Source organism: Olea europaea, unplaced genomic scaffold (genome assembly GCF_002742605.1).
Source record: "Olea europaea var. sylvestris unplaced genomic scaffold, O_europaea_v1 scaffold1486, whole genome shotgun sequence".
Classification (NCBI taxonomy): domain Eukaryota; kingdom Viridiplantae; phylum Streptophyta; class Magnoliopsida; order Lamiales; family Oleaceae; genus Olea; species Olea europaea.
Window position 1 is genome coordinate 152,156 of NW_019232425.1, and position 24,430 is coordinate 176,585.

The following is a 24,430-nucleotide window of genomic DNA, read 5'->3' on the forward strand; positions in this document are numbered from 1 at the left end:
TAAAACGAAAATTTAAACCTTTAGTCATTCTTCAGGGACTGAGAGTTGTATGTATGATAATAAAAACACTATTAATTGCCTTGAAGAACACCAAACTAACTACAATATCACTGTTTAGGAAATAGGGATAATGAATTTCTTCAAACAAAGTAACAGATAAAATAAGAAAAACATATAATCTATCTATCCGTAAGTTGCTTATATGCTTATAAGTTATTCTACATTGCCTGGCAAAGAGGCTTCAGCTTTTCACCTACTTCGTAGTCCCATCTGTCTTCATACAAGTGTAAGTTGGAGCTTCTCCCTGTTAGGTTGAGGCATTATGACATTAATGTGAATTCTCAGTGTCTGTAAAACACTATAAGAAACACTGCCATCGATTTTTTTAAGCTTCTGCTGTTGCTCATCAACAAACCATTCTCCCGTCTTTTCACCTCCAGGCGTCAAATACACGGGTCCTTCAATACCAAATCTGCACATAGAAATTTAACTGACGTCATGATCACAACCACATTAACCACTATAAGAATGTTGCTCTCTCCTGGAGGCAAACAATTTGGCTCTATCGAGATGTGCTCCTAGACTTCAACTAAATCATCGTATGGCATTATAATCAGGCATTTGTGCAAGATGTACACCATATCAACTTAAACCTCTGAATATAAATATGGATCTACAACAAATGTGCAGTTATATTCCATTTTCAAAAAGAATGGCCAAGCTTCATTTATTGCCTATATAAATGGGACACTTTATTATGTAATCAAGCTGAACATCAGAGTAGAATGTGAAAATGGTTCTACATTTATTTATGTTCATGCTTAAGCTTCATTTACAGTGAAAATTGTCCTAGAAATGACTTTCGCTTCACGCCTAGTAATGGCGTCAAAATTAATAAAAATGAATAAGATAATAAAAATTAAGAAAAGTGAATGACGTCGAATGAAGAATGCATATAACTTCACAGCCACAAGAGAGAGTAATCATTACTTGGGCACAAAAACGATGAAACCATTTGATCTTAATTTCACTATTCTGGCCTCTGCATCCGTGGGCCTGCAAGAACGCGGAAAGCATTAACACGAGTTAGACAGAAAGAGTACGACAGCGGGAGAGGGAAAGTGTTGGAGAAATAGAGGAAAAAGTTCAGCAGTTAATACATTTTTCGGAAATAAATGAGTGTATGTAGCTCAACAGAGGCCCGACTAGCCATTTGTGCATTTCTATGACGATAATTCAGATCTGTTCAAGAGGAAAAAAAAAATGAGACATGAAGAGCAGCAGAAATTATGCACTCATGATGTTTTAGACTTGAAGGGAAGACATTACATGATCAAAACATTAAAGCATTTCCACACACAATCACACTCGGCAACATTGTTCTCACACAAAGGAATACAACAGAAAACCTCAAGATAAAAAAATTTAGCAGTAAAAGGGATCCCTACCCCCCCCCCCCCCGGGGTAATCAAGAGAAAATATTAAGCTGCGAAACCACTAAATTCCTAGAGCCCATTCTCGATTTAAGATGACAAAAATACATCAGAGAGGAGTGTCCTGAAGTAAAACTATGATGTTGCTAAGGATGTGATTTGTTGAAACCGACCAAAATCTGGAATCAAAAGAGACCTGAATAAACAGCAAAATGAGTAAAATTACCTAATCCATTTCAACTTTAATGCATGCCCTAAATGACTCCATGAACGGTAGATAACTGAAAATTCTACATCCACTCAATGAACCGGAATACATAAATGATTGATTAAAACGAGTCTTCAAATGTACACATAATCCTTACTGTCGGCAGTACTGGTAAGCTGAGGTCTGTTTTGGAATATATCTGGGAGCTTGGTTGTCCCCAAGGATGCAGCAAGCAAGCGGTGTACAATGACATCTACAAGAAAATAAGCTCCAAGCCAAAAAGTAAATATCAGAGCACAGGTTGATAGAAAAAGGACTAAAGATTTAACTGACCGGCATATCTTCTTATGGGAGAAGTGAAGTGTGTATAGAGAGGCGCAGCAAGACCATAATGAGAAAACTCTGCAGGGCTGAGATCTCCGCTACAAAAGTACACTGCCTGAAATTTTTAATTATAAACAAATGAATACCGTTAGGAAATACTTGCAAATCTAAATCCTGAAAAGGGAGAAAGGATAACTGAATCGATTTAACTGGAAGTACCTGTGTCATGCATCTTGTCGCCAGAATGCGAATCAGCTTATTAAAGTACGGATCATCACCCTGATAGTTTTTGGGGGGAAAGAAGGGGACAAGGCAGAGAAAAGGAAAATCAAGTGAACAAAGATACTAGAAATAGATATACATAAAACAAGCAGGTGTAAAAGTTACCAGACAGTAGCAATTACTGAAAGTAATTCGGACAACATAATGCCACAAGAATATTTACATCGAGCTATAAAGAAATGCTCCCACATGCTAGATCCCAAATAAGAGCCAATTTCACAATAATGATAACAACAAACTAAACCTCATTCCCCCTAAAAACTGGAGTCTGCTTTCGATCCTTTTTCGCCACTTCAATTACTAAATTTCCCAAAGAAAAAGTACAATAAAATCAAAAAATTTGTCTACATCTTGCTCTTCCAATTTGTTTTTGTGGTTATCGCATTGGCCTTGGGAATAGCAGCTTTAGGTCCACTCAACTCAACCATCTGAGTAATCCTTCCGTTGTCCCAAAAATATTCAAAGCGCTCCAAAGTTCTAACTGATGATTTATACCCCCCACCAAAAAAATAAATAAAATAAAATAAAAATAAATAAATAAAATAAAATTCTCAACTGTGTAATCAACGAATTGTGAGCTCCTCTACGACACCTCAAAACTCCTTTAGTAATAAAAATTCTCTGCTACTACGGCTACTAGACCTTACATTCATGGTTGCTCCATCATACACATCCTTAATAATAATATCAGTACATCTATCTAGCAGCCATCATAACACTTCCATAGGCACCTTATTGTAAGTTTTTTTCTAAAAAACAAAAATTATAAGCTTGTTTCTGCTCTTCGCACTTTTCCATCAAATCTCCCAAATAGGGGAATGATTTCAGAATGAGTAAAACTAGAAGAGTATCCATTACCTTTAAAGTACAATTTAATCCATAGTCAATCACCCCACAGGTCTCAAATCATACCTTAATCTACGGTCAACCATCATATCCTCAATCTCAAATAATGGAACATAAGTATAATACCTCTGTAATTCATATATTACAATATTTTATTCTTGCAAATAGGAAATATAACACTCTTTTGCCAATCATCTGATATTCAGAAGGTTTATGATCATGTCAGCTAGGGGTTCCTTTTGTATATGCTTAGGCGATGTGGCTTTGAAGATAAATGGTGTAAGTGGATCCAGTTTTGTATTTCTATTGTTTCGTTCTCAGTTTTGGTTAATGGAACACCTGAGGGTTATTTTCGGAGTAGTAGAGGATTGAGGCAAGGGGACCCATTGTCTTTATTGCTATTTGTTATTGTGACAGAGGCTTTCAGTAAAATGCTTGAAAGAGCTGTGGGAGAGGGTTTGATAAAGGGATTTATGGTTGGTCACTTGCAGGTGTCCTATTTGTTATTTGCAGACGATACGTTGATTTTATGCGAGGCAGATTATAAACAATTCAGGAACTTGCGTCATATGTTATTATGCTTTGAAGCGGTGTCCGAATTGAAAACCAATATGGGGAAATTTGAGACTATTCCAGTAGGAGAGGTAGCTAACATAGAGGTGCTGGCTGACATTTTGGATTGTCGGGTTGCGCAGTTGCCTATGTCATATCTATGGCTTCTATTAGGAGCATGATTTACAAGTAGGCATATTTGGAATTGTATTGTGGAAAGGGTGGAGAGAAGGTTAGCAGGTTGGAAGCGTATGTACCTCTCTAAGGGAGGCCGACTTACACTCATTAAATCCACTCTCTCTAATCTCCCTACTTACTTTTTGTCATTGTTCCCTATTTCGGCTGCAGTAGCAGTGGCAAATAGATTAGAGAGATTTCAAAGGGAATTTCTCTGGGCAGGAATGGGGGAGGAGAGAAAACTTCATTTGGTTAATTGGGGTATTGTTTGTTCGCCTATGAGGATGGGGGGCCTTAGAGTTAGGATACTTGTTTTGTTTAATAAGGCCTTATTGGATAAGTGGTTGTGGCGATTTGGAGTAGAGAGAGAACTTTTGGAGAGAAATCATAGAGGAGAAGTATGGTGTGATGAAGGAGGGTTGGTGTACTGTTGAGAGTCGCGGTTCCTATAGGGTGAGTTTGTGGAGGTATATTTGACGGGGATGGAGTGATTTTCAAGACAAATTGAATTTTGTGGTGGGGAATGGTAATGATATCAGATTTTGGCATGATTGTTGGTGTGGTGATCAACCGCTGAAATTAGAATTTCCTTCTTTACACCGCATTTCTCTAGTGCCTTCTGCTATGGTGAGTGATGTATTAGCCATTCATAATGAGAATTACAACTGGAATATTACTTTTGAGAGGGGCCTACAGGATTGGGAGTTGGATGATTATTCGTTGCTTTTTACATCTCTACATAAGGTACAGATTCAGGTAGGAGATAATGATTGTAGCAGGTGGAAGTTGGCACGAGATGGTATCTTTTCTATCCGCACTTATTTTAGATCCCTTTTGGGACCTACGGAGAGTTAATTCCCCTGGAAGCTGGTGTGGCAAAGCAAATTACCTCCACGGGTAGCATTCTTAGTGTGGACGGTTGTAAGGGGACAAGTGTCAACGGTGGATAATCTTCGACGAAAAGGCTTTTATGTAATCGAGTGGTGCTATATGAGCAAAAGGGATGGGAAGACGGTAGACCACTTGTTCATTCATTGTGATGGTGTTCGTTGGCTTTGAAACAATATCCTGGCTTCTCAATCTATGGTTTGGGTGCTCCTAAGGCGTATAGAGGACGTATTGCAGGCATGGAGGCAAAAACTTCGTGATAAGGACAGCAAACTTGTATAGAACCTTATCCCAAGATGCATTACACGATGTGTTTGGAGAGAAAGAAACAACCGCTGTTTCGAAGATCAAATAAGACAATAGAAAAGATTAGGGAAATATTTTATTTGACTTTGTATAATTGGTCTAATGCCGCGACTAAAAATCTTGCAGAAGAGTCGCCTAATTTCATAACGTTCCTCTCTTGCTTAAAGTGATTGTACACATCCCGTGTAATCTCTTTTAACTAATAAAATTATGATTACCTATCAAAAAAAAAAAAAATTCCAACCTTGTGGGATCTCATTCCGATGAAACGGAACTCGTCAATTTCCATCTGTAATACATTTTGCTTCTCCATTTGGTGATATAACTTGTAAACTACTTTCTAGTCCTCAGCAATGTTTAAAAGACTTAATAGGGTATCGAGGTGTTTTACCTTTAAAAGGCGAGAAGCAAGCCTCAAGCCTCAATACAAATTGACATGAAAATACACAAGTATGCTCATAATAAACTATAAACCATCAAATAACTAAACTGTAATCTACTGCTAGAAGTAGAAATAACCCAAAAGTCTCCTATATTGTCACTACAACTAAAAAGGAAATTGTCAATATCCTTGATTCACCTATCATCCTTTTCATCACTATCCGGTTCTTCTCATTTTTCGTCACTATCATCCACTTCGAATGGTGCCTTTTCCTTTTCCTTTCTCCTTCCCATTCCATTTCAGTTCCACACAAACACAGAAAAGAATATTAAAAATAATAATAATAAATAAATAAAATACACCTCATGTGAGGCGTTAAAATACAACTTCCCATATGCTTTTGCCTGAGACCCTTGAATCACTTTCTTGGCTTCTAGTTTAGGTTATTTATATTTCTCAAAAGCCTCATTTTATAGTCATAAGTTTCTTTATCAGGAAACATTAGCCATAAATGCCATATGAACATTCTGGTTCCACCACTATGTTTCTTACTAGATGGGCTTTTTTTATTTATTATCTTTAGCCTCTCTTAATACATCATTTGATAGGTTTCACATATAGCTAGAAATCTCATTCCAGTCATGTTAATATTTCTGTCTACATCCCATTCCTCCCTTTTCAATCTCTATGAATGAAAATCAATCACTTTCTACCATCTCCTATTTTAATACCCACACCTAGCACCAACCTATGTTGTATATTAGGCTGTCATCATGAAGTCACAATCCTTAATGACCTATCCAACACTGAATGATGAAGTCTGTCACACTATTTTTTTCCCCCATTTTTAGAACTTATCAAGAGTCTCCTTTTGAAGTATGTATTAGCCAACATCAAATCATTCTAATTCCTACCAAAACCTAAAATAATATTTGATGCACATTGGAAAGTATATCTAGGCATTAACGAAATCAAATCAATTAAAGATTGAATTTTTATTATTGCATTTTATTGTTTTGGTAGAATAGTGAATTTGTCTCCTTTCAAAAGGAAATCGTTCACCTGCGTTGTTGAGTAAGTTTCCTGTTATTTCAAAAAAAGAAAAAGGAAAAAAAAAAAAAAAGTACGTTGCTATTGTTGTTCATTGAAGTTATGCAGTTCTTCAAAGTCATAATAATATCCCTAGCCCATTTACACCTTATCCAACCCAAGCAGCTACCCAAAACCAATACACGCTAAACCCAATTCCAACCAGCCCCTATTCTCAGCCATTGCTAAGACTTCTTCGGCCCACTACAATAAATCATAAGGTAAAGCCCAATTACCAACAAAATCTACTAACCCAAACTTCAAACTCATAGCTGCTATTCTTCGTTGCCGTCAATTAAAAGTCTACTGCCAGATTATCAAATGCCAACTCCACTCGTTCGTCCCCTATTATTGGTAAGGTTTAAGTTTGCTTTTGAAAACTTTATTTTCATTTGAGTTTTGGCTTTTCAGTAGTTTGTCTTAGTTCCAGTTAAGATTTATATAAATATTGTTTAGATGGTTTTCTATCTCATGTGTAAACCGACATAAGTATTTATAAAAAAAAATTCACATTTATTTAAACTGCACCTCTTAACACATTTTTAAACTCATCATAACATAATGAATCTTAAAGACCTTAACTAATCTCATTATGCCCCCCTCACAGCAAGTCAAAAATCTTTCATATGATATTAGTGAAATCGGATCTCGCTGAGCTTAAAACTCTTATCCAAAACCTTACTGGACAGACTAGACAATCATCTCGGAACCCACGTAAACGTCCTACAGATGATTTATCCAATTCCTCCACCATTGGTCAAAACATCTACGAACCACTCCTCTGCACCCTAGACGGCATACTACCTAATCCATAAAATCTTGGTCCTACACAAAACATTATCTATCCAGAACTTCATGACCCAGTAGTCAATAATGCTCCTCGCCCTAAACTACTACCTCCAAATCCACGTTATGATCAACATAGGGACCTTGCTGATGATGTTACTATGAAAGTTAAAAGTACACGCCCTGAATTTGATGGTCGTCTGGACCACGAAGCCTTTCTTAACTAGCTTGACTCCATCGAAGAATACTTCGATTGGTACCAAATGCCTAATTATCAGCTTATTCATTTCGTCAAAATGAAACTTGTCAAATCTGCTAAACTCTATTGGCAAACTGTGACACAATCCCTCAACTCAACTCTTTAAACGCCTTCTTAATCATTGGTAAAACTCATCAACTGTGTCGGACTACAAAACTCGTTTTGATGAATTACTATACCGTTCAGGCATTGCAGAGCCCAAGGATATCACGATCACTAGGTTTGTTAACGCTTGCGACCGGACCTCAAACTTCAAGTTCTTGTACTCAATCTTTGACTCGTTGGAAGATAGGGATGTAAAATCAACCGAGCAGCTCGTCCGCTCAGCTCATTAAAACTCGGCTCATGGGTGGTTCGAGCTGGTCAAATGACAAGTGCCCACGAGTCATCAAAAATGTGCAAATTTACAAAAAAAAAATTAAAAAAATCATGAGCTCGTGAGCGGCTCGTGCGCTCGGCCTGCAAGCTCGTGGGTTAAAGGGCCAAGCCAGCTCGGCTCGACCCATTGTCATCCCTATGGAAGATGCTTTTCATAAGGCACTCAAACACGAACAATACTCACGTTCTTCCTATTTGCCGCATGGCCCTCCTAGTGGCCCTGCGTCAACCCAGACCCACTCAACTGTTGGATCTTTCTCCAAGCCTATTACTCGGGACACCTCGAGTTTCTACATCTCAAATTGTATGTCATAACTATCATGCTGGAGGTCATATTGCCTCTCAATGTAAATCGTGCCTTCGCCCTTACACAAAAACTCTACTTCCAACCCTATAAAATGAGTTTCACGATCGATCCTATTGACCATTCTGATGAGGATCTTGACCAATTTGAGTGTTCTGAGTAGAATGCGGCTATTGTATCCATTATGAAATGTATCATTTCCACCCTTATTTGACTCTAACTTGTGGAAATGAACTTCTATTTTCCATACATTCATCCCATGCAATTCTCATTCATGCAAGTTAGTTATTGACGGGGCAACACCATGACTTTCGTATCCAAGTCCGTTGTCGCCAAGTTCGGCTTTAGAATCGAACACATCCTCGACCTTCTAAGGTGACGTTAGTTGATCGAAACTTTTTACCCATCACTCACCGCTATCTAGTGCCCCTTATGTTAGATCTTTTTTTTCAAAGGACATTTACTGTGATGTCTCACCTATGGACGTTGCTCACGTCCTTTTGGGTGGCTATTGACTTTATGATTATGATGCTAAGCATTTCGGGCGCGACAACACGTATGAATTTCTCCAAAACGGCAAAGCTATTTATCTCTTATCGGCCAAACCCTCTGACCCTCCAAAGAAAGCAACACCTATCTCCACACCCTAGGGTGTAGCAGACGCTCGTATTCAAGAGCATGAAGGTTAAGATATTGGGCTTATATTTGCCTTGGTTGCCAAAGCTTGTTCACAACCCTCTTTTGATTCTCACATCAACTTCCCACCCAAGATAACTCCTTTACTCAATGAGTTTCGCGATATAGTGCCTGTTAAACTACCTAATAAGCTTCCTCCTATGCGGGGATATTCATCATGTTGTCGATCTTGTTCCTGGGTCCTAGTTGCCAAATCATCCCAATTGTAAAATGAAACCTGCTAAGCAAGCTAAACTCAATAGGAAATGCACTAAAATATTTGTCCTGTTTTCAATATAGTAGATTTATATCCTTATCGAGGCACATTCGAGCTTCGGTATTCTCGTCTAACATTTCTGCATGGCAATCTTCTCGATCGCCTCCTTGAGCTCCAGTTATCATGTTTTCCCTGCAAGATGTCGTTAATGAGGTACTTGATGATCAGTTTGTTGCTTCAAAAGGATGGTGATTTTCGTAGGTGGTACGTTAGAAGACGACATACTTGAATATCATTTAAAACTACAATCTTTCCGCCATTTCTCTCTTCGTACTTTTGTCTTTATTATTTTCACTCTTTATGATCTGCATCAATATTACCTTCATTCTGATCCCCTAAGACAAAATTTAGCATTATGAAATCTTTCATAACATTAGTTACATTTACCTACATTAATATTTAAATCTTTCCCAAAAAGGGATTTCTTGAATTAACCACCCATGTCTTCCCCAAATTGTTGATTTGATGTCTTATTGAATTTGTGAAGCATACATACATATAATACCAACAACTCATACTTTAAAAAGAAATCTAACTAATAATAGTCATATCGCTGACCTGTTTAACTATTATTGTTTCATTCTTTATATTCACGTCGTTCATTATTCTTATCCCATTTCTACTATTTTCCTTGCCTATATCAAGTTTTAATCGTGCATTACCTAACTCATTTTGCCTTCTCTTCATCTGTTTAACGCATCAGTGTGCCATAGCTCCCAAATATTTTCAAAATTTAAGAAGCAGATAGATTTCTCTTTGTAGAATAAAATGTGTTCATTTCTACACTGGAATTTGAGTAAACCTATTTACATATTCATGCATCCCCTCTTCTCCAGTCAACTAACAGGAAGTTGTCACAGTGACAAACTAACACCATCTTGCTACGTTGGCCCATAATTTGTAGAATGGTCCTTATGGTGAGGCAGCTAAGCTTGCAGTTCAGCATAGCACTCATCAGATCATACTGAGATGTAAATCACATCAGAAAATCGAAGTATCCTCAAATGGCACTCATCTTAATTCTGATGCTTCATAATATTCTACCCGGAATTCTAACTAATGTCAATTTCAGTCTCCACTTTCTACACATCATTCCTAGAGCATGGTTTCTAAAATAAAACAGCAGAACCAATTAAACCTTATAACCAATGAACTGCTCCTCATCATACCAGTTCTCGATTTTTGACCAATGGAATACCAAATTATTTCCTAATAATTTTTCATTTTTCATACAAGTATTCTAACTCGTTAAGAGAAACAGGTTCGATGGAGTGCTAAAATAAAATAAAAAACTTAAGGTTTCAGCTCAGGAAAGTTGGGTGGTGTTATGTCAAAATTGTATTTTGGTTATGTTTTGGGTAGTTTGAATAAAAAGGAACTCCAAATTTTCTGAAGGAAAAACTACATGGCTATTTAGGGAGAGAGCAAAGTTTCTGTCTTCTTTAAAGGTTATACATCTATGGAGTTTCAGGATTTCTCTTTATCTTTAGTATGCTCTTGATTGTAAAAATGTGATTTATTCTTGATTTTTACCTTTTTTGGGGAAACTTGTATTTGCAAGAGGACTAACTCTTAACTAGATGTGTGAATCTTTATATCATGGTTAATAAGATTTATGCAATGAACAAAAAAAAAGACATGTTACCTAGGATGGAGTGCCTCGATAAATTTTGGTCCAAAATTTTGTCTAAGAAAGAATCAAAAGTTAATTTACACATATTGGCTCCTTCAAAAATGTTATACTCAATTGTACAGACAAGCAGAAATAAAGTTACGAGACGATGCACAAAGTTCTTGACCGAGTCAACATGTTCATGATGGAAAAACTCACCACAGCACGATCTAGTGAATCAGCCAATGCTTTTGAAGATGACACATCTAAAAAGAAACCAACAGCAGCAGCTGTTCGCACTAAAGGTTCAAGCATCTCTTTGGTTGGGCTAGGATGTCGTCTGTATGAAAGAGATTAGCATAAGATGTATAATGTAGGCATAGTTCAACTGGCAAACATTTTTTTTTTTCTTCAGAACTAACTCAGAGAAGCAAGACTCTATTGCACTCAGCATTATACAATTCTACATATCTAGGATGATCTACATCGCTAACATTTTAGAAATAGTTGCTATTCATAGTTCAAATTGCTGAATTCCTTCGAGTTTCAGTTGGATATTTAGTAGTCATAACTCATAAGCATATGACTTTGACTTTGAAAACATAGACGTAAGAGCCGGCTAGAGAGTGAGAGCACCTTCAATGGGTGGGTAGATGTCAAAAAATAAATGGAAGAACAGAACTCTTGATTGCATAGTATAACATGAGACTCACCTTAGATAAGAAAAACTGATGAATCTATCAAATGAAAAACTCAATATCTCTGGTCAAAGAGAGAAGCAGAATACCTTAGTAACGAACACAGAGGAAAATGTTTCAGAATTTTTTCAGCCACTGAAACATTAGCAGCAAGCATAAACTCCTCAACCATCTGATTTGCTTCTCGAATTTGATACATTCCTGCAGATACAACATATTGTATCATGTCCAAAAGGTAATAATGAAATCATTAGTGGTTCAAATGAAACATTTATCTGTGAACTTGAGTACTAAAAAACCATAACCATAAACTAGAACATTTCAGACGAGAGTGAACACAATCCAAAAGGGAAATTCTGTATATTTCATTCATTAGAAACTAAAGTAGATAGCCATTTATACAAATACAACGTAGGAAAATAAGTATTAGAGAAATTAGACAATGGATTGAGGAAAATCAGAAACAGATTGAGACAAATCTGAGACAGATTTCCTACTTAATAGGAAAATGCCAGAACCTGCCATCTATCTAAGAATTTGAAATGCATATCTTCTTAGATTTTTCCATACTCCCCCTCAAGCGAGTTTATATACGCCTATCATTACCAGCTTGCTTGTAAGATTTCCAAAAGACGGTCTAGGAAGTCCCTTCATGAGAAATGCCAGCTAATTGTCTATATGCAGGAACAAATGGAATACACATAATTCCAATTTCTAACATCTGCTTAATAAAATAACGATTTACTTCAATATGTTTCGTACTATAATGTTGTAGTGGATTATGAGCAATATTAATGGCAGTTTTGTTGTCACAATCTGCTCCACATAATCTGCCATGCATCTAAGAATTTAAAATGCAAATTTTCTAGATTTTCCACATAGATAAGTGATGGACTGCTACATTGTTGTAATATTTTATCGTCAATATTACTACTGGTCAAATAAGGAAGCCTTTCACCTTTAGTGCATACAACATCTAAGAAACAGAGCCATAGCATTTGTGATACTGATTAATTGGTCCATCAATTTGTATGTTGGTGGTCCAATAGATTAGAATGTTTAATTAGGATTCCAAAATTATAATAATCTTTCTTAGCCCCCGTTTTGGCGCCATTTAAATTATAATCCATTTTTCTCTCTTCTTATCAACCACATATTCTCCAATTAAATAATATTACACGTAAACCCAAAATTTTTCTTCTTTTTTAACCACACATTCTTCAGAAAAACCACTATTCCAAAAATTATAACCTCAAATAATGGGGGGCCAAAGAAGTTACTGGTAAAAAAAAAAAAAAAATCAATCACACTGGAAGAAATTTTATCGGAGAAAGTGAAAAAGATCAACATACCAATATCAAGAGGATCGTGGGTTTCAGTATCAATTTGAAATTTGACTTCAGCAGAAGCAAGAGTTATAGCTCCTCTGTCAATACGTCTTTGCCTCATTACCTGCCAATGAAGGTGTGAGGACACTTCTCATAACTACATAATTATCAACAGAATTTGTGGGAATACCTTCGCTAAAGCATTCATATTTCGTAAATCTGTAGTTAAAGGATCCATCAACCGACTGCAATATGAAAAAACAAAAATATAAACCATGAAAGAAAATAGTAGCTACTTAAAAGCTATTGAACCACTTGATCTAAACATACAAGCTGCTAGAGATGGTCAGATGTATATTATTCAAATTTTGTCTTATTGAACACGCCCTTTCATGTGTGAACTAATTTTTCACTTTCAAAGACTGACACATGCAAAATTTCGTTAAATGGCTGGCGGCAAGGCTAGAGCCCAAGAACTTTACCAGCTCTAATACAATGTCCAACCACTTGATCTAAAAGCTTAAACTATTAGATAACACCGCACGTATATAATTTAAATCTTGTCTTCAAGAAAAGCAGCAGTCCAATTAATTTGTCAATTAAACTCGTGCCAAGAATAAAATAACTAAAAAAGAATAACCCCCTTGTAGAGCCTCAATATTAGCTATCAGCAGTGCAGTGGAGCATACATTTTGCTTTGTTCATTTGAGACGCATAAACTTCAATGTCAGCAATGTGTAATTCTTTTGACAACCACGCATGTAGGTTTAGGACAAACTGATGATCATATTTCAAACGAGAGGGAGATAAAAGAACATGAAAAATAACTGTAGCGCGTAGAAATGGCAGGAAGTAGATCAATTAATGGTCTCAACATAAATATGGAATTTCTTATGAAGGATATTTTATAGTGTTATTTTAAGGAGTGGTATTAGCATCTCCAATAGGCTCTTTATTAGCCTCATTTTCTCTACTTTAAAGAGAAAATCTCTTTTTGAGTTGTCCAATACACCCTTTATCGTAAAAAATTAAAATAAAGAGTAGATTTGACTCTCCAAAAGTATAGAGCCAAATCCACTCTCTACACAATGCTTCAGTTATCATTGCACAATTTTCTATTCACTCCTTGTTTTATACAAAATAAATAAAGGGAAGTGGTAAAACAAGAAAGAGAGATTGTTTTTTAATTTTTTATAAAAGAGGGAGAAGGATGAACAATAATTTCTCAAGGGAAAAAGCAAAAATGATGAATAAATATAGTGTGTTATTGGAGTTGTGGAAAAAGTTTGACTCATTATCTTTAATAATTCTTTAAGATGCTCTTTAAAATGAAGAGCACTACTAGAGATGCTCTTACATGAGACGAGCGTGGCAGCTAGCATTTCAAAATGAAAAGGACAAGACGTGAAAAGAAAATAACCATCACCAAATTACTTTGCATAGCACAATGGCAATCGTAAAATAATCTAAGAGGTGCCTCAATGTGTTAAGAAAACAAATCTGCAAGCACTACCTGTCATCCATTCTTGCCTGAGCCTCAACATACGACAGTGCAGCACTTGATTTAATAATGGTTTTTGTGTATCTTGTAGAAATGATCTCTGCTTCAGGGGTCATTTCCTGAAACATAATCAAATTTAGAAAGATATGGCCATGTTACGACGTGGTTGGTTTAACCATTAACAAGAAACAGCACATCAAGGGGAAAAGTGACTGGTCTGTTCCTCACCTTGTTGGCAATTTATTTTACAAGCAAGCTGTAGATCAAAGCAGATGCCTCGTGACCTTATATTTATAAATAGCCTCGAGAGCTAACTATTTAAATTTCAACTTTCTTTAAATCAAATTTCTATGCTACCAAAAAATGAATCAACAAGATAGTGGCCTTAACTCTCAAGTCGACACATGTTTCCAGCAAGCAACAGAGTCGACAAAAATAGAGAGGCAGTTAATATTCAACATTCCATCATAAATTAAAAGTCCCTTTCGTTGGCTTCTTCATGATACATTCTGTTGACAGCTTGACCTAAAAATAAAACAACTCTGGGTTTCCTGGCATAGGGCTAAAAACAGCGAACTCATAGTTTTTGTAAAGCAATTTAACAGTCTTATGCATCTCATTTATTAGAAAGAAAGTATTATAATTGTATTATTTATCAAGCTATTAAGCTTGACAAAGACAAGAATCTCATCCTTGGGAAGCAAAATGCAAAACATGGCACCTTCCTGGCAGGTTGATGAACTTGACACACAACGTGCATGCAAGTTTCATAGCATTTAAAGAAATTCATACACACATATCAGCACACAGATTCAGCAAACACATAATTCCTTCCAAATGAGAGAAAATGAAAGATTAAAAGGGTGTTTGGTAGGGATTAAAATTAGATTTATTTGTAGATTGTGATAGATGTTTTCGAAATGTTTGGTAGAAAAGTTTTGAGACCCAAGAAAGATGTAGTTAATATTGATTGTTTGACTTTGACTTAGATTAAAATCAGATTTTAATCCAAACCAAGTAGGCTCTAAATGGTGAAATGATAATTCCAAGAAAAGCATGTACCCAAATAACAGAAAAGGCTAGTCTCTCCACATCCGCACGCAGTGAACAAATATCTGCAAAGAACAGAGATGGCATTTCAAAATAAGCTATCCTGAAGCTTTTATGCCCATATATTTAAACCAACAGAGTTATGCAAAAATAGTAACAATTAATTTGACCAATGTTTTTAAGATAAAAGATCACCTTCTGTTAAAGGTTTGGGAAGCATGTCAATCCGTCGATCAACAAGGTAAACAGAAGTACCCCTTTGTGCAGCTTCATCATCTAGTGGAGTTCCAGGGTGAACAAAATTAGTGACATCAGCAATATCTGATACATATCATTAAGGATCAATGTTGGAAGCCAAAGCCATATTTCCAATTACCACTTTAATAGAAAACCATATTCAAAAAGCTTTTTGAATCCAATCCTGTTACAGATTATTGTCATTTAAAAGCTTAAGATATGAGACAGGGCATCCGAGTCGTCCAACACATTAGGTGGTGGCTAGACCTGATCCCCAAAACATTTACATGGTCATTGCCATACTGAATGGCAATAAGAAAAGTTTATTCTACAAGCATCGGGCATGAAACTTTGTAGTATAGAACACTTATGTTTGATTATTTGATTTCAATTATAGTGTTAAGCTTTTGCTTTATAACTCTTGATTGCAAAAGGTTATTTTATATTTTTATTAAGAGATTAAAACAGTTGTAAATACTCTCTATTTCTCCTAACAGTAAAAGCATTTGTATAATATCAAAGTCTTAATTCATACACAACATCAAGGTTGTTCGTGTCATTGTCAATAGTTACAAAAAGGATACGAACTCCCACTTCAAAATTCCCATTTGGAAGAGTTGTACAATGCAATGCATCATCAATGTCCTTGCACCCTGCACCAGCCAGTAAAATAATTGTTTGTCCAAAATATGATTAACACAAATGGACTATTGAACTTATGTGCAGGCAGTCTAAGGGGCTTCAAAAGTGAACAAAGAGAACAGGGATCTAGATCCAGAAATTGTTTATGTTGGACGCATACCTGGAGGATCCACACTAAATACACGTAGATGACGCAAATCCTGCCTAACAGGATTAGCCAAGTCTTCAGAAGACACTGACCATGGTAATGGTGGCAAGCATGCCAAAACTTGAGAAGAGAATGGTCTGGCATCTATATCATTCTCTATCAGCACCACCTACACCATCCATATAAGTGTTATCGCATTGGCACTAACAAATAGTAACTGCTCAAGTACATTACTGGTTCAAGCAAGATAGGCTTCCATATATTGCGATAAAGATTCAGAAGAATGGAAACTTAATTCTAGGTATTGTGGATAGAGATAACAAAAATGATACTTTGATTGAAGTGAGTGAGTGTAACTATCACCAACTCTGTTTATGATTTCAAAAACGAGAAAAAGAGGGAAATCATTAGAACTTACCTCAACCTCAGTCTCTCGGTCTCCTATTTCTCCTATTGTTCTCACATAATGTCCAGAAGGATATCGAGATAAGCAATCCCATGAATCAACAGAAACAATGATTCTTTTGTCAAGTAGATTTCCAAGCTGTCGAGTTTGAATCCGAATCTTGGGTATTCTCCGATCTTTGGAGACAAATAAAGCATGTACAACACTACCATCGCCCGCTGGCATACGCATTGGCTCCAAAGATCCACAATAACTGCAACAAGATTAAGGTAAATAGATCAAATTAAATACAAAAAATCAGATAACTTCTCATTATAACAGAAGACACAATAAAAGTTGTGCAGCAGCAACCACTTTTTTCAATCAAATGAATACTGCCAAATAGACTTTGACCACTATATCACTTCAAAAGCTGTGTTCCAAATTCCAATGCTAAAAAGAAACACATATAAACCCCAAAAGGAATCCTACAACTGAGAGAGTCAGAAAATTAAACCACTTGTAAGCTTCACTGGGATGAAGCTTGATTTTAACTTCTAAGGCTGCTATAGGGAGGTGTTTCGAGGGTAAAAATTGTCCCTCTGGTCCAACAAATTAATTTTTCATTAGGATCAACCACTAATTATGTATTCTTTCCCGTTTGGTGGTTGTAACTTATAAGGTTCTTTTAAGTTTGCATCGAAAATAACACACGGAATAACTTCCTAAAGCAAACCTCAGTGTACTTTCAAGAGATTTAAAGCATGTTAGGAAACTATTTATAAACTGTTTAAATTATAAATATATAGAAATGAATGAAAGATAAATAAATAGTACTTGTGGATTCTATGGAATGTGGAAAAGAATGATTTGACCTATCATAACAGCAGCCAAATATGGGCTTAGCTGCGTGAACAAATGGGAAGAAGCCAACCATGTGTTATGGCTCTCTAAATATGATAAAATGCACAAGAACATGGACAGTAACTTAGAAATGAAATCATACATGTGCACAAATACAATCCTATATTTTTACTAGCACAAACAGTTTTTCAAGAGAAAATTAGGACTAGGTCCCTAAATATGGCGTAGTTTTGGGACCACAACATATTTAAATCTATGAATACCATCAATGTGGATGCTAAAATCGCACACGACTTTTAGCTGAATTAGAGAAAAATATATAGTGATTTAACAGTTTTGCCATCAGCTTCAGTCGCGTAAAAATTGTGTGTGATTTCGGAGTCCACATTGACGATTTGGGTTCAATGAGGACCTACTTTTGATGGTTGAGGACCCAGAATGGTTTAAAAAGATGTGACTGAGGTGTGCCTTTAGTTTCTCAAGGCACAAATTTTTGTGCTATTTCATAGAGGCAAATGCCTCACAGGATGAGGCGCACACCTCAAGGCTCATGCCTCAGGTTTGCTGTAACATTTGAATTTTTTTCTGAGTCTAAATGTGACTTTGAGATGAAATAACCATCATAATTGGGTCTAACTTGTTCTAAAATTAAAACCATAAAACAAAATAAATAAATAAAAATGAGTTCATCAATTCTTTGACTAAACAATTAAATACCTACCCTACCCATGCCTCACCACTTCCCTTTGGAGCTTCTTCTACAAGATTACAAAGAGGGAATCGGTGATTCTGAACCTTAGATAAAATTTAATTTTTTTTTTTTTATTTTTTTTATTTTTTTTTTTTTTTTTTTTTTTTTTAAAAAAAAAAAAAATTTTATTTTTTTTATTTTTTTTTTTTTTTTTGCATTTCGCCTCCCTTCTCCCCCTAGTTCTATTTTTTTTCCTCAAATTCTTCTTTTCTTATTGTATTAAATTTGTACTAAATTTCGTGGTTTGCCGTGGGGGCTTACGCCTCGCCTCACAAAAGAAAAATGTTTTAGTATAGATTTTCGTCTTTTTAAATATTGGGACCATAATCATACCACATGAAAGTTTGGGAAGCCCATTCCTAATTTTCCCCTTTTAACCGAAAAATACCTCAACGTGATGGAAAATTTAATGCAACCCACACACCACCACCCACAAAAGAGTAAAAGAAAGAGAAATCATGAATATCTTCCAAACATGGAAATTTGAAAGAAAAAGAAATGTTTAATCGCCATCAAAACAATCAATCTATATTGCATAACCTTCCAAGAATCCAGTGTTGTCAATTCATATAAGAGAGATTGTAGAATTATTCAAAAAGAATAAAAGGCTCAATTGAACTCCATGCAGTAGAATCTAAACGAGCAGACAGTTTAAAGTCTCATCCAGATTGTTAATTAGTTCAAAAGCTAAACTTCAAGTCTGCTCATACAAATGACGATCAAGGATCATCATTCCACTTCCTTTCTTATAGGATAAGAGCCACGAAACACAAGTACAAACATTGAATGCAAACACAAGACGACATTACATGAAAGTGCCAAGAAACAATTTACAAAAATAAGGACACAACATGCTATGGAAGCATTAAATAATAAATTCATATTTATAACAAATCATCCAAGAACATATTTATAACTTGAAAATGTAAGGTAAAACTATACACGGTCCTGATAATAGATAAATATATACATAAATTTGGGGTTGTTAGTTTCACTGTTTAAGATGAGGAATAAGAACAACGCAACAAAGCACATTACAGGCAGCCAAAATATGATCGAGCTCGTTACACACGGCATAATTCTTGAGTAATGACTCGCTTGACTATTCCTTTTTTGCTACCCCACTAAAAATTTCATACGTCTTGATCCCCAAGAGGTTGTCACAATATATTATTCTACCCATTCTTTTTCCTCTAGAAATTAGATTTTTGATTTCAAAATAGCCATTGGAAGTCTCCCTTTGCATCCTTAACATGACCCTAACATCCCCAGCATATTAAATTAGATAAGGGCATAATTTTAGCGTCCAGCACGTTTGACACCTTTCCTAGCATGTCCAGACCATGTTGTGCCCAACATATAAGACAGACACTTCAGACCACAAAAGCATCTGTAGTTCTTAAAATATGAGCAATGTTTTATGTGCGTGATTGAACGTATCACAATGTCCCTCGAGCAGCTGACACAGAGAGGCAGAGAACAGTGACTCAAAAGCTTAAGAACATAAATAATCCTATTTTCATATCCTATTATTTCAATCAAATTTACCCAATGGTTCAAGGGTGTTAAGAACCCCATAACTGAACAAATCACTAGTTTCAATAAGAAAAATAACTAGTTGAGAAAAACATTTCGCTTACGAGTGCCAGTTGCGTTTTATAATACCAACAACACGCCCAGAGAGACGAGTTGGCATAGCATTCTCGTGATCAGCAGAACCCTGCACCAGATTCGTGACTCTCGGAGCATCATCTGTGCTGTTTGGAGGTAAATGAACGTCATCTTCCTCCTCATCGTCTGCAATACATCAAATAGAATATCTGTAAACCCAACACATAGCAGCTAACATACAATGCAAAGAGAGAAGGTATGATAACAAAAAAAACCTGAATAGACAAGTGAAGTTTTTTTCTGAACATCAAACCATACGAAAGGGTGCCTACATACATTTAAAGTGGCAAGTTTTGAATGGTAAAATAAATCCAATAACATGCCTACAACTTTAATGGACCATTGCAGACATCACCCAGATAACTAGCAATGCATGTTAATATCATGTCTAACTTTTAGTACTTCATTGAAGAAATTGGTTTTTCTCTACATTCAACTATAAAACCTGATAGACTTATGATGAAGCATTTTCCGTCTAGACATAAATGGCCACTGAACTGATATATTACTTTTAGAGAGAGAGAGAGAGAGAGAGAGAGAGAGAGAGAGAAGGAAACATAAGACATGAAACTTGTGGTATAATTGATAACAGATTTGAATTGCTGTGGTCGATTGTATCTGTGCCTTCATGGATCCCTCTATAATGAACAACTGCCTGGTTTCAAACTTTTGAAACAAGGAATTACCAACAACGGCAGAATGTACAGGTATAATTAATCAAAAAGGTTATAATCATTAAATTATGTGCATTACTCTGCAGAACCATTTGAAAACAACACCATAACAAGAATGGATCAAGGGACAGAAGCCTAAAATCAGTAGCAATTATTTTTCACACAGCAAGAAATATGCTTCACTCACGAATAAGAAGAATCTACACCAAGAACAGACCACTGCATAGTCAATCCCTGTATATCGAAATGAATGTCCACTTTTGACTTGTTTCATGTCAATCAAACAGTTTTTTTTGAGATATATTTCAAGATAATTTTTTAATCTATAATTCCACTAACCTTCAGAATGATAGTATGTCCTATGATTTATAGTAAAACGAATCAAACTAGGCATTCATTTTGAAATTGAAGATGTTATGAAAAGGTGAGTGCCACTATAAGCCCTATATAATGCTTCAACATTCATCTCCAATATTTCCTTCCGTTCAATAGTACTTCATCAAGTAAGAAGGGCATATAAATTAAAATTTATGCATAAGTCATAGGTACCCACGCAATAGGAAAATACAAGCATGAACTCGTACAAACCTTCATCCGCTATTACAAGAGATTTCTCCTCTTGCCACTGTTCTTGAGGCAAAAGTTCCACGGCCACTACATCACCATCGAAAGCCCTATTCATGTTTGCACGCCCACATATAATGATTTCCTCACCAATACTTTCACTCCCAACATATGCTTCAAAAGGATTGAAACGATTAACACGAAGTTTCCCTTGGTGGTAAATTCCACGATGCAAACCAGCAGTAATTTCAGACATGGGCTTATGCTGCATGGGAAACAGGTAACAGGCAGCATATATTAAAATGCACAAGAATATAAAAAATAACCAAAAGAAACAATCAGATATTCATCCAGGGAGCACAATTGTGGCCATATGTACCTCAGGATAGATGACTTTTCTCTTTAAGGGCCTCAAATCGTCGACATCCTCCATCGCAACATCTTCAGAGGGAGGCTGAACAATCAGGTCGAGCAGTGATGGTTGATCAAGTGATTTTACATATGACTCAACTGCAGTAGAATTAAAGTCTGTAAGTGCGTGCCTGTAGAGTATGTAGAAGAAGCACCCGGGGGGGGGGGGGTTGTATTGCAAACAGAAGTAGCAGTACAGATAGCCAGCAGAAGAGCATAAAAAATGTACACTTATGTTTTAGAAATAAAATGAACAGTTCAACCCAGCAAACAAAACTGTGTCATAACAATTTCCAACAATTATTATCTACCTGTCTCTGCAGATATGCCCTCCTTGGTTGCCTTCCTCTTGTTCTCTCTATCATTCGTAATAAGGAGGACTCGCACTGTACTACCAAGGTGATTCTGATACCATCGGCTTGCCACCCGAATAGCTGAACCATCAATGTTAGTGTCAAAAAGAAAAAAAATAAATAAATAAATCCAAAAGTTCAGTTATGCACCTAAAACCAATTACCTTTATTTAATAACAGAACATTCTTTAATATAATAAACTCGACCATATAGCACAGTCAAAAGTTTATGTTTGCAGTAAATAAATTCCCTTTATCGTAATAGCACATGGCTAGAAGTTATACAAGATTAAGATTCCCAGAAAATAATCAATTTTAATTTTTTTGAATAGAGAAATGAAAGGATTTCGAGACGTCAATGTATAGCAGTGAATTTGATTTAGGATGAAATTTTCAATGGAGCTTTTGTTGCTTATCCATTCCATATGAAATTCCCTCTTTCTACTAATAAATTCTCTTTCACCTCAAAATTTTAAAGTTAATCCCAGTGTATATGAGCCAAATAACCAATTTTTTTCTTATGTTCCTGAAAGAGCAGTGGTTTTGGGTGTTATATTGTAAATTTTGGCAAGCCTATATAAGTCATGACATTTACACGCAAAGTATTGTTTAAATTTTGCATCTCATTCCCATGCATATCACTTGAACGCTAACAAATGGCTTGGTTTAATTAGGGAGCAAGTTTTTCTGCACACCAAAAAAGCCCTTTTTTTTAAAACTCTCACTACTAGTGTCTTGCATTATCTTATGTCCATTTAACATATGAACTCAATGTTAAATCTATAAAGTAAGCCATCTTCGAGCAAGAAATGTCATACATGCATATATATTTTCTATTTTCGAACATAAAACTACACTAACATTAATATTATCAATGCATGTTTAGCAGAGTTAAAACAAGGTTTAGAGTATTGATTGATAAGTTCAACTTTCTGAATTGAATTCTCTCTGATTGCAATGCTGAGGTTTTGCCAAAAACAATCAGCTAAATGACAACTCAAAATGCTCATAGTATAGAAAAAGGCATCAAGAAACAAATAAAAATTGTCATTTTAATGATAATGCAGAGAACAAACCTCTGTCATTCCTATCATTTGGACTTTCACCGGGTTCAATTTTCACAAATGTATCCCTACAAAAGCAATACAAAATCAATTGCAGCACCAGTAACAGATCAAATTTTCTTCTCTCTTTTTTATAAAAGTTAAAGTAATCAGATTTAACACGAACCAAAGTGGTATGGACATCTAAACTTATTATAGCAAATACAGGAAGAACAGTTGAAGAACATAAAGACGCCAATTAAAATATGAAACATTTTCAAGTGAAAAAGCATATTGCTCAACTTCATACAATATACTGAATGATAAATAATGGAAGGACAAAAAGGTACCAAAGTAATTTCAGACTCAAACTCAAATATGCCTTAACACTTAAAAATAGATTCATGTTCCAGTTTGCTCTAGCAAAGGGTAGTCCCCCCCCCCCCCCCCCCCCCCTTCTTCTTCTAATTTACTTATTTTTTTTTTTTTTTTTTTTTTTTTTTTTTTTTTTTTTTTTTTTTTTTTTTTTACGCTGAAAAGAAATTTTGAGACAAGCCACAAACCTAGAATCAAATGATCACAAGAATCATGAATACACAGCAGATATTCATAACAAAAATTAAGAAAGGAGCATACTTGTGGTATTCATTGGAAAACACGAAGAACCTTCGTAGTGGATTGCTGCAAAGGGCTCGAAGTCTATTATATACAGCAAGATTCTTGTTCTTGACCTCCTCCAACACAATGGATAGCACCACGACGTCCTCTATCGCTAGATTTTCCAACAAATCAATCTAACAAAAATAACACACTTCAAAGTAAAATGCTTTTTACACAAGTAAACATCCAAGTTTTCCAAAGAGATAATGGCTTTACCTGATGGAGGACGACATTAGTATCGACAATGAGAATAGTGGAGGCATTGGAGCTCAGCCGCGCTGCTGAAACATCGCACACATTGCAAAAGGGAGCTCCACAGTATATATCATCTCTCAAATAGTGTTCCCTCACCACCTGCCAATCCAATTATCAGCTAAACCCTAATATTTCAAAATCCTATACCAAACAATAGAACTCTAACAAAGTAATAAAAAATTAAGATTAGGGTTTTGCTGAGAACCTTAATTACTTTGCCTTGCTTTGTTTTCCTGACGAATGACTTGCTCTGCAGCATCCCCAAACTTCAATAATTATTATTGGGAGAATTTTGATTGCAAAATTTGAGAGTTATTTACTCAGCAGTCAATTTTCGCTGATATAATATTTCTCTCAAACTTCAAAACTGTTTATTGGGAGATATATCCGGGGGATTCCTAAAAAAGGCCTAGTCAA

At 35.8% G+C, this 24,430-nt stretch overlaps 1 protein-coding gene across 1 annotated transcript; it reads right to left on the reverse strand.

Moving 5' to 3' along the window:
• On the reverse strand, positions 1–24,430 carry LOC111376323 (exosome complex exonuclease RRP44 homolog A). The gene is made up of 24 exons (XM_022999274.1): positions 24,219–24,430; positions 23,975–24,112; positions 23,735–23,892; positions 23,132–23,187; positions 22,014–22,136; positions 21,671–21,801; positions 21,316–21,556; positions 20,023–20,179; positions 16,801–17,041; positions 16,395–16,551; positions 16,177–16,245; positions 15,551–15,676; positions 15,368–15,420; positions 14,318–14,424; positions 12,995–13,049; positions 12,829–12,928; positions 11,566–11,677; positions 10,998–11,118; positions 2,185–2,244; positions 1,975–2,080; positions 1,799–1,894; positions 1,161–1,242; positions 991–1,056; positions 1–472 (listed from the first exon to the last, which is right to left on the reverse strand). The coding sequence occupies exons 1-24, from the start codon at positions 24,270–24,272 to the stop codon at positions 277–279; spliced, it is 2,805 nt and encodes a 934-aa protein (XP_022855042.1). The 5' UTR covers positions 24,273–24,430; the 3' UTR covers positions 1–276.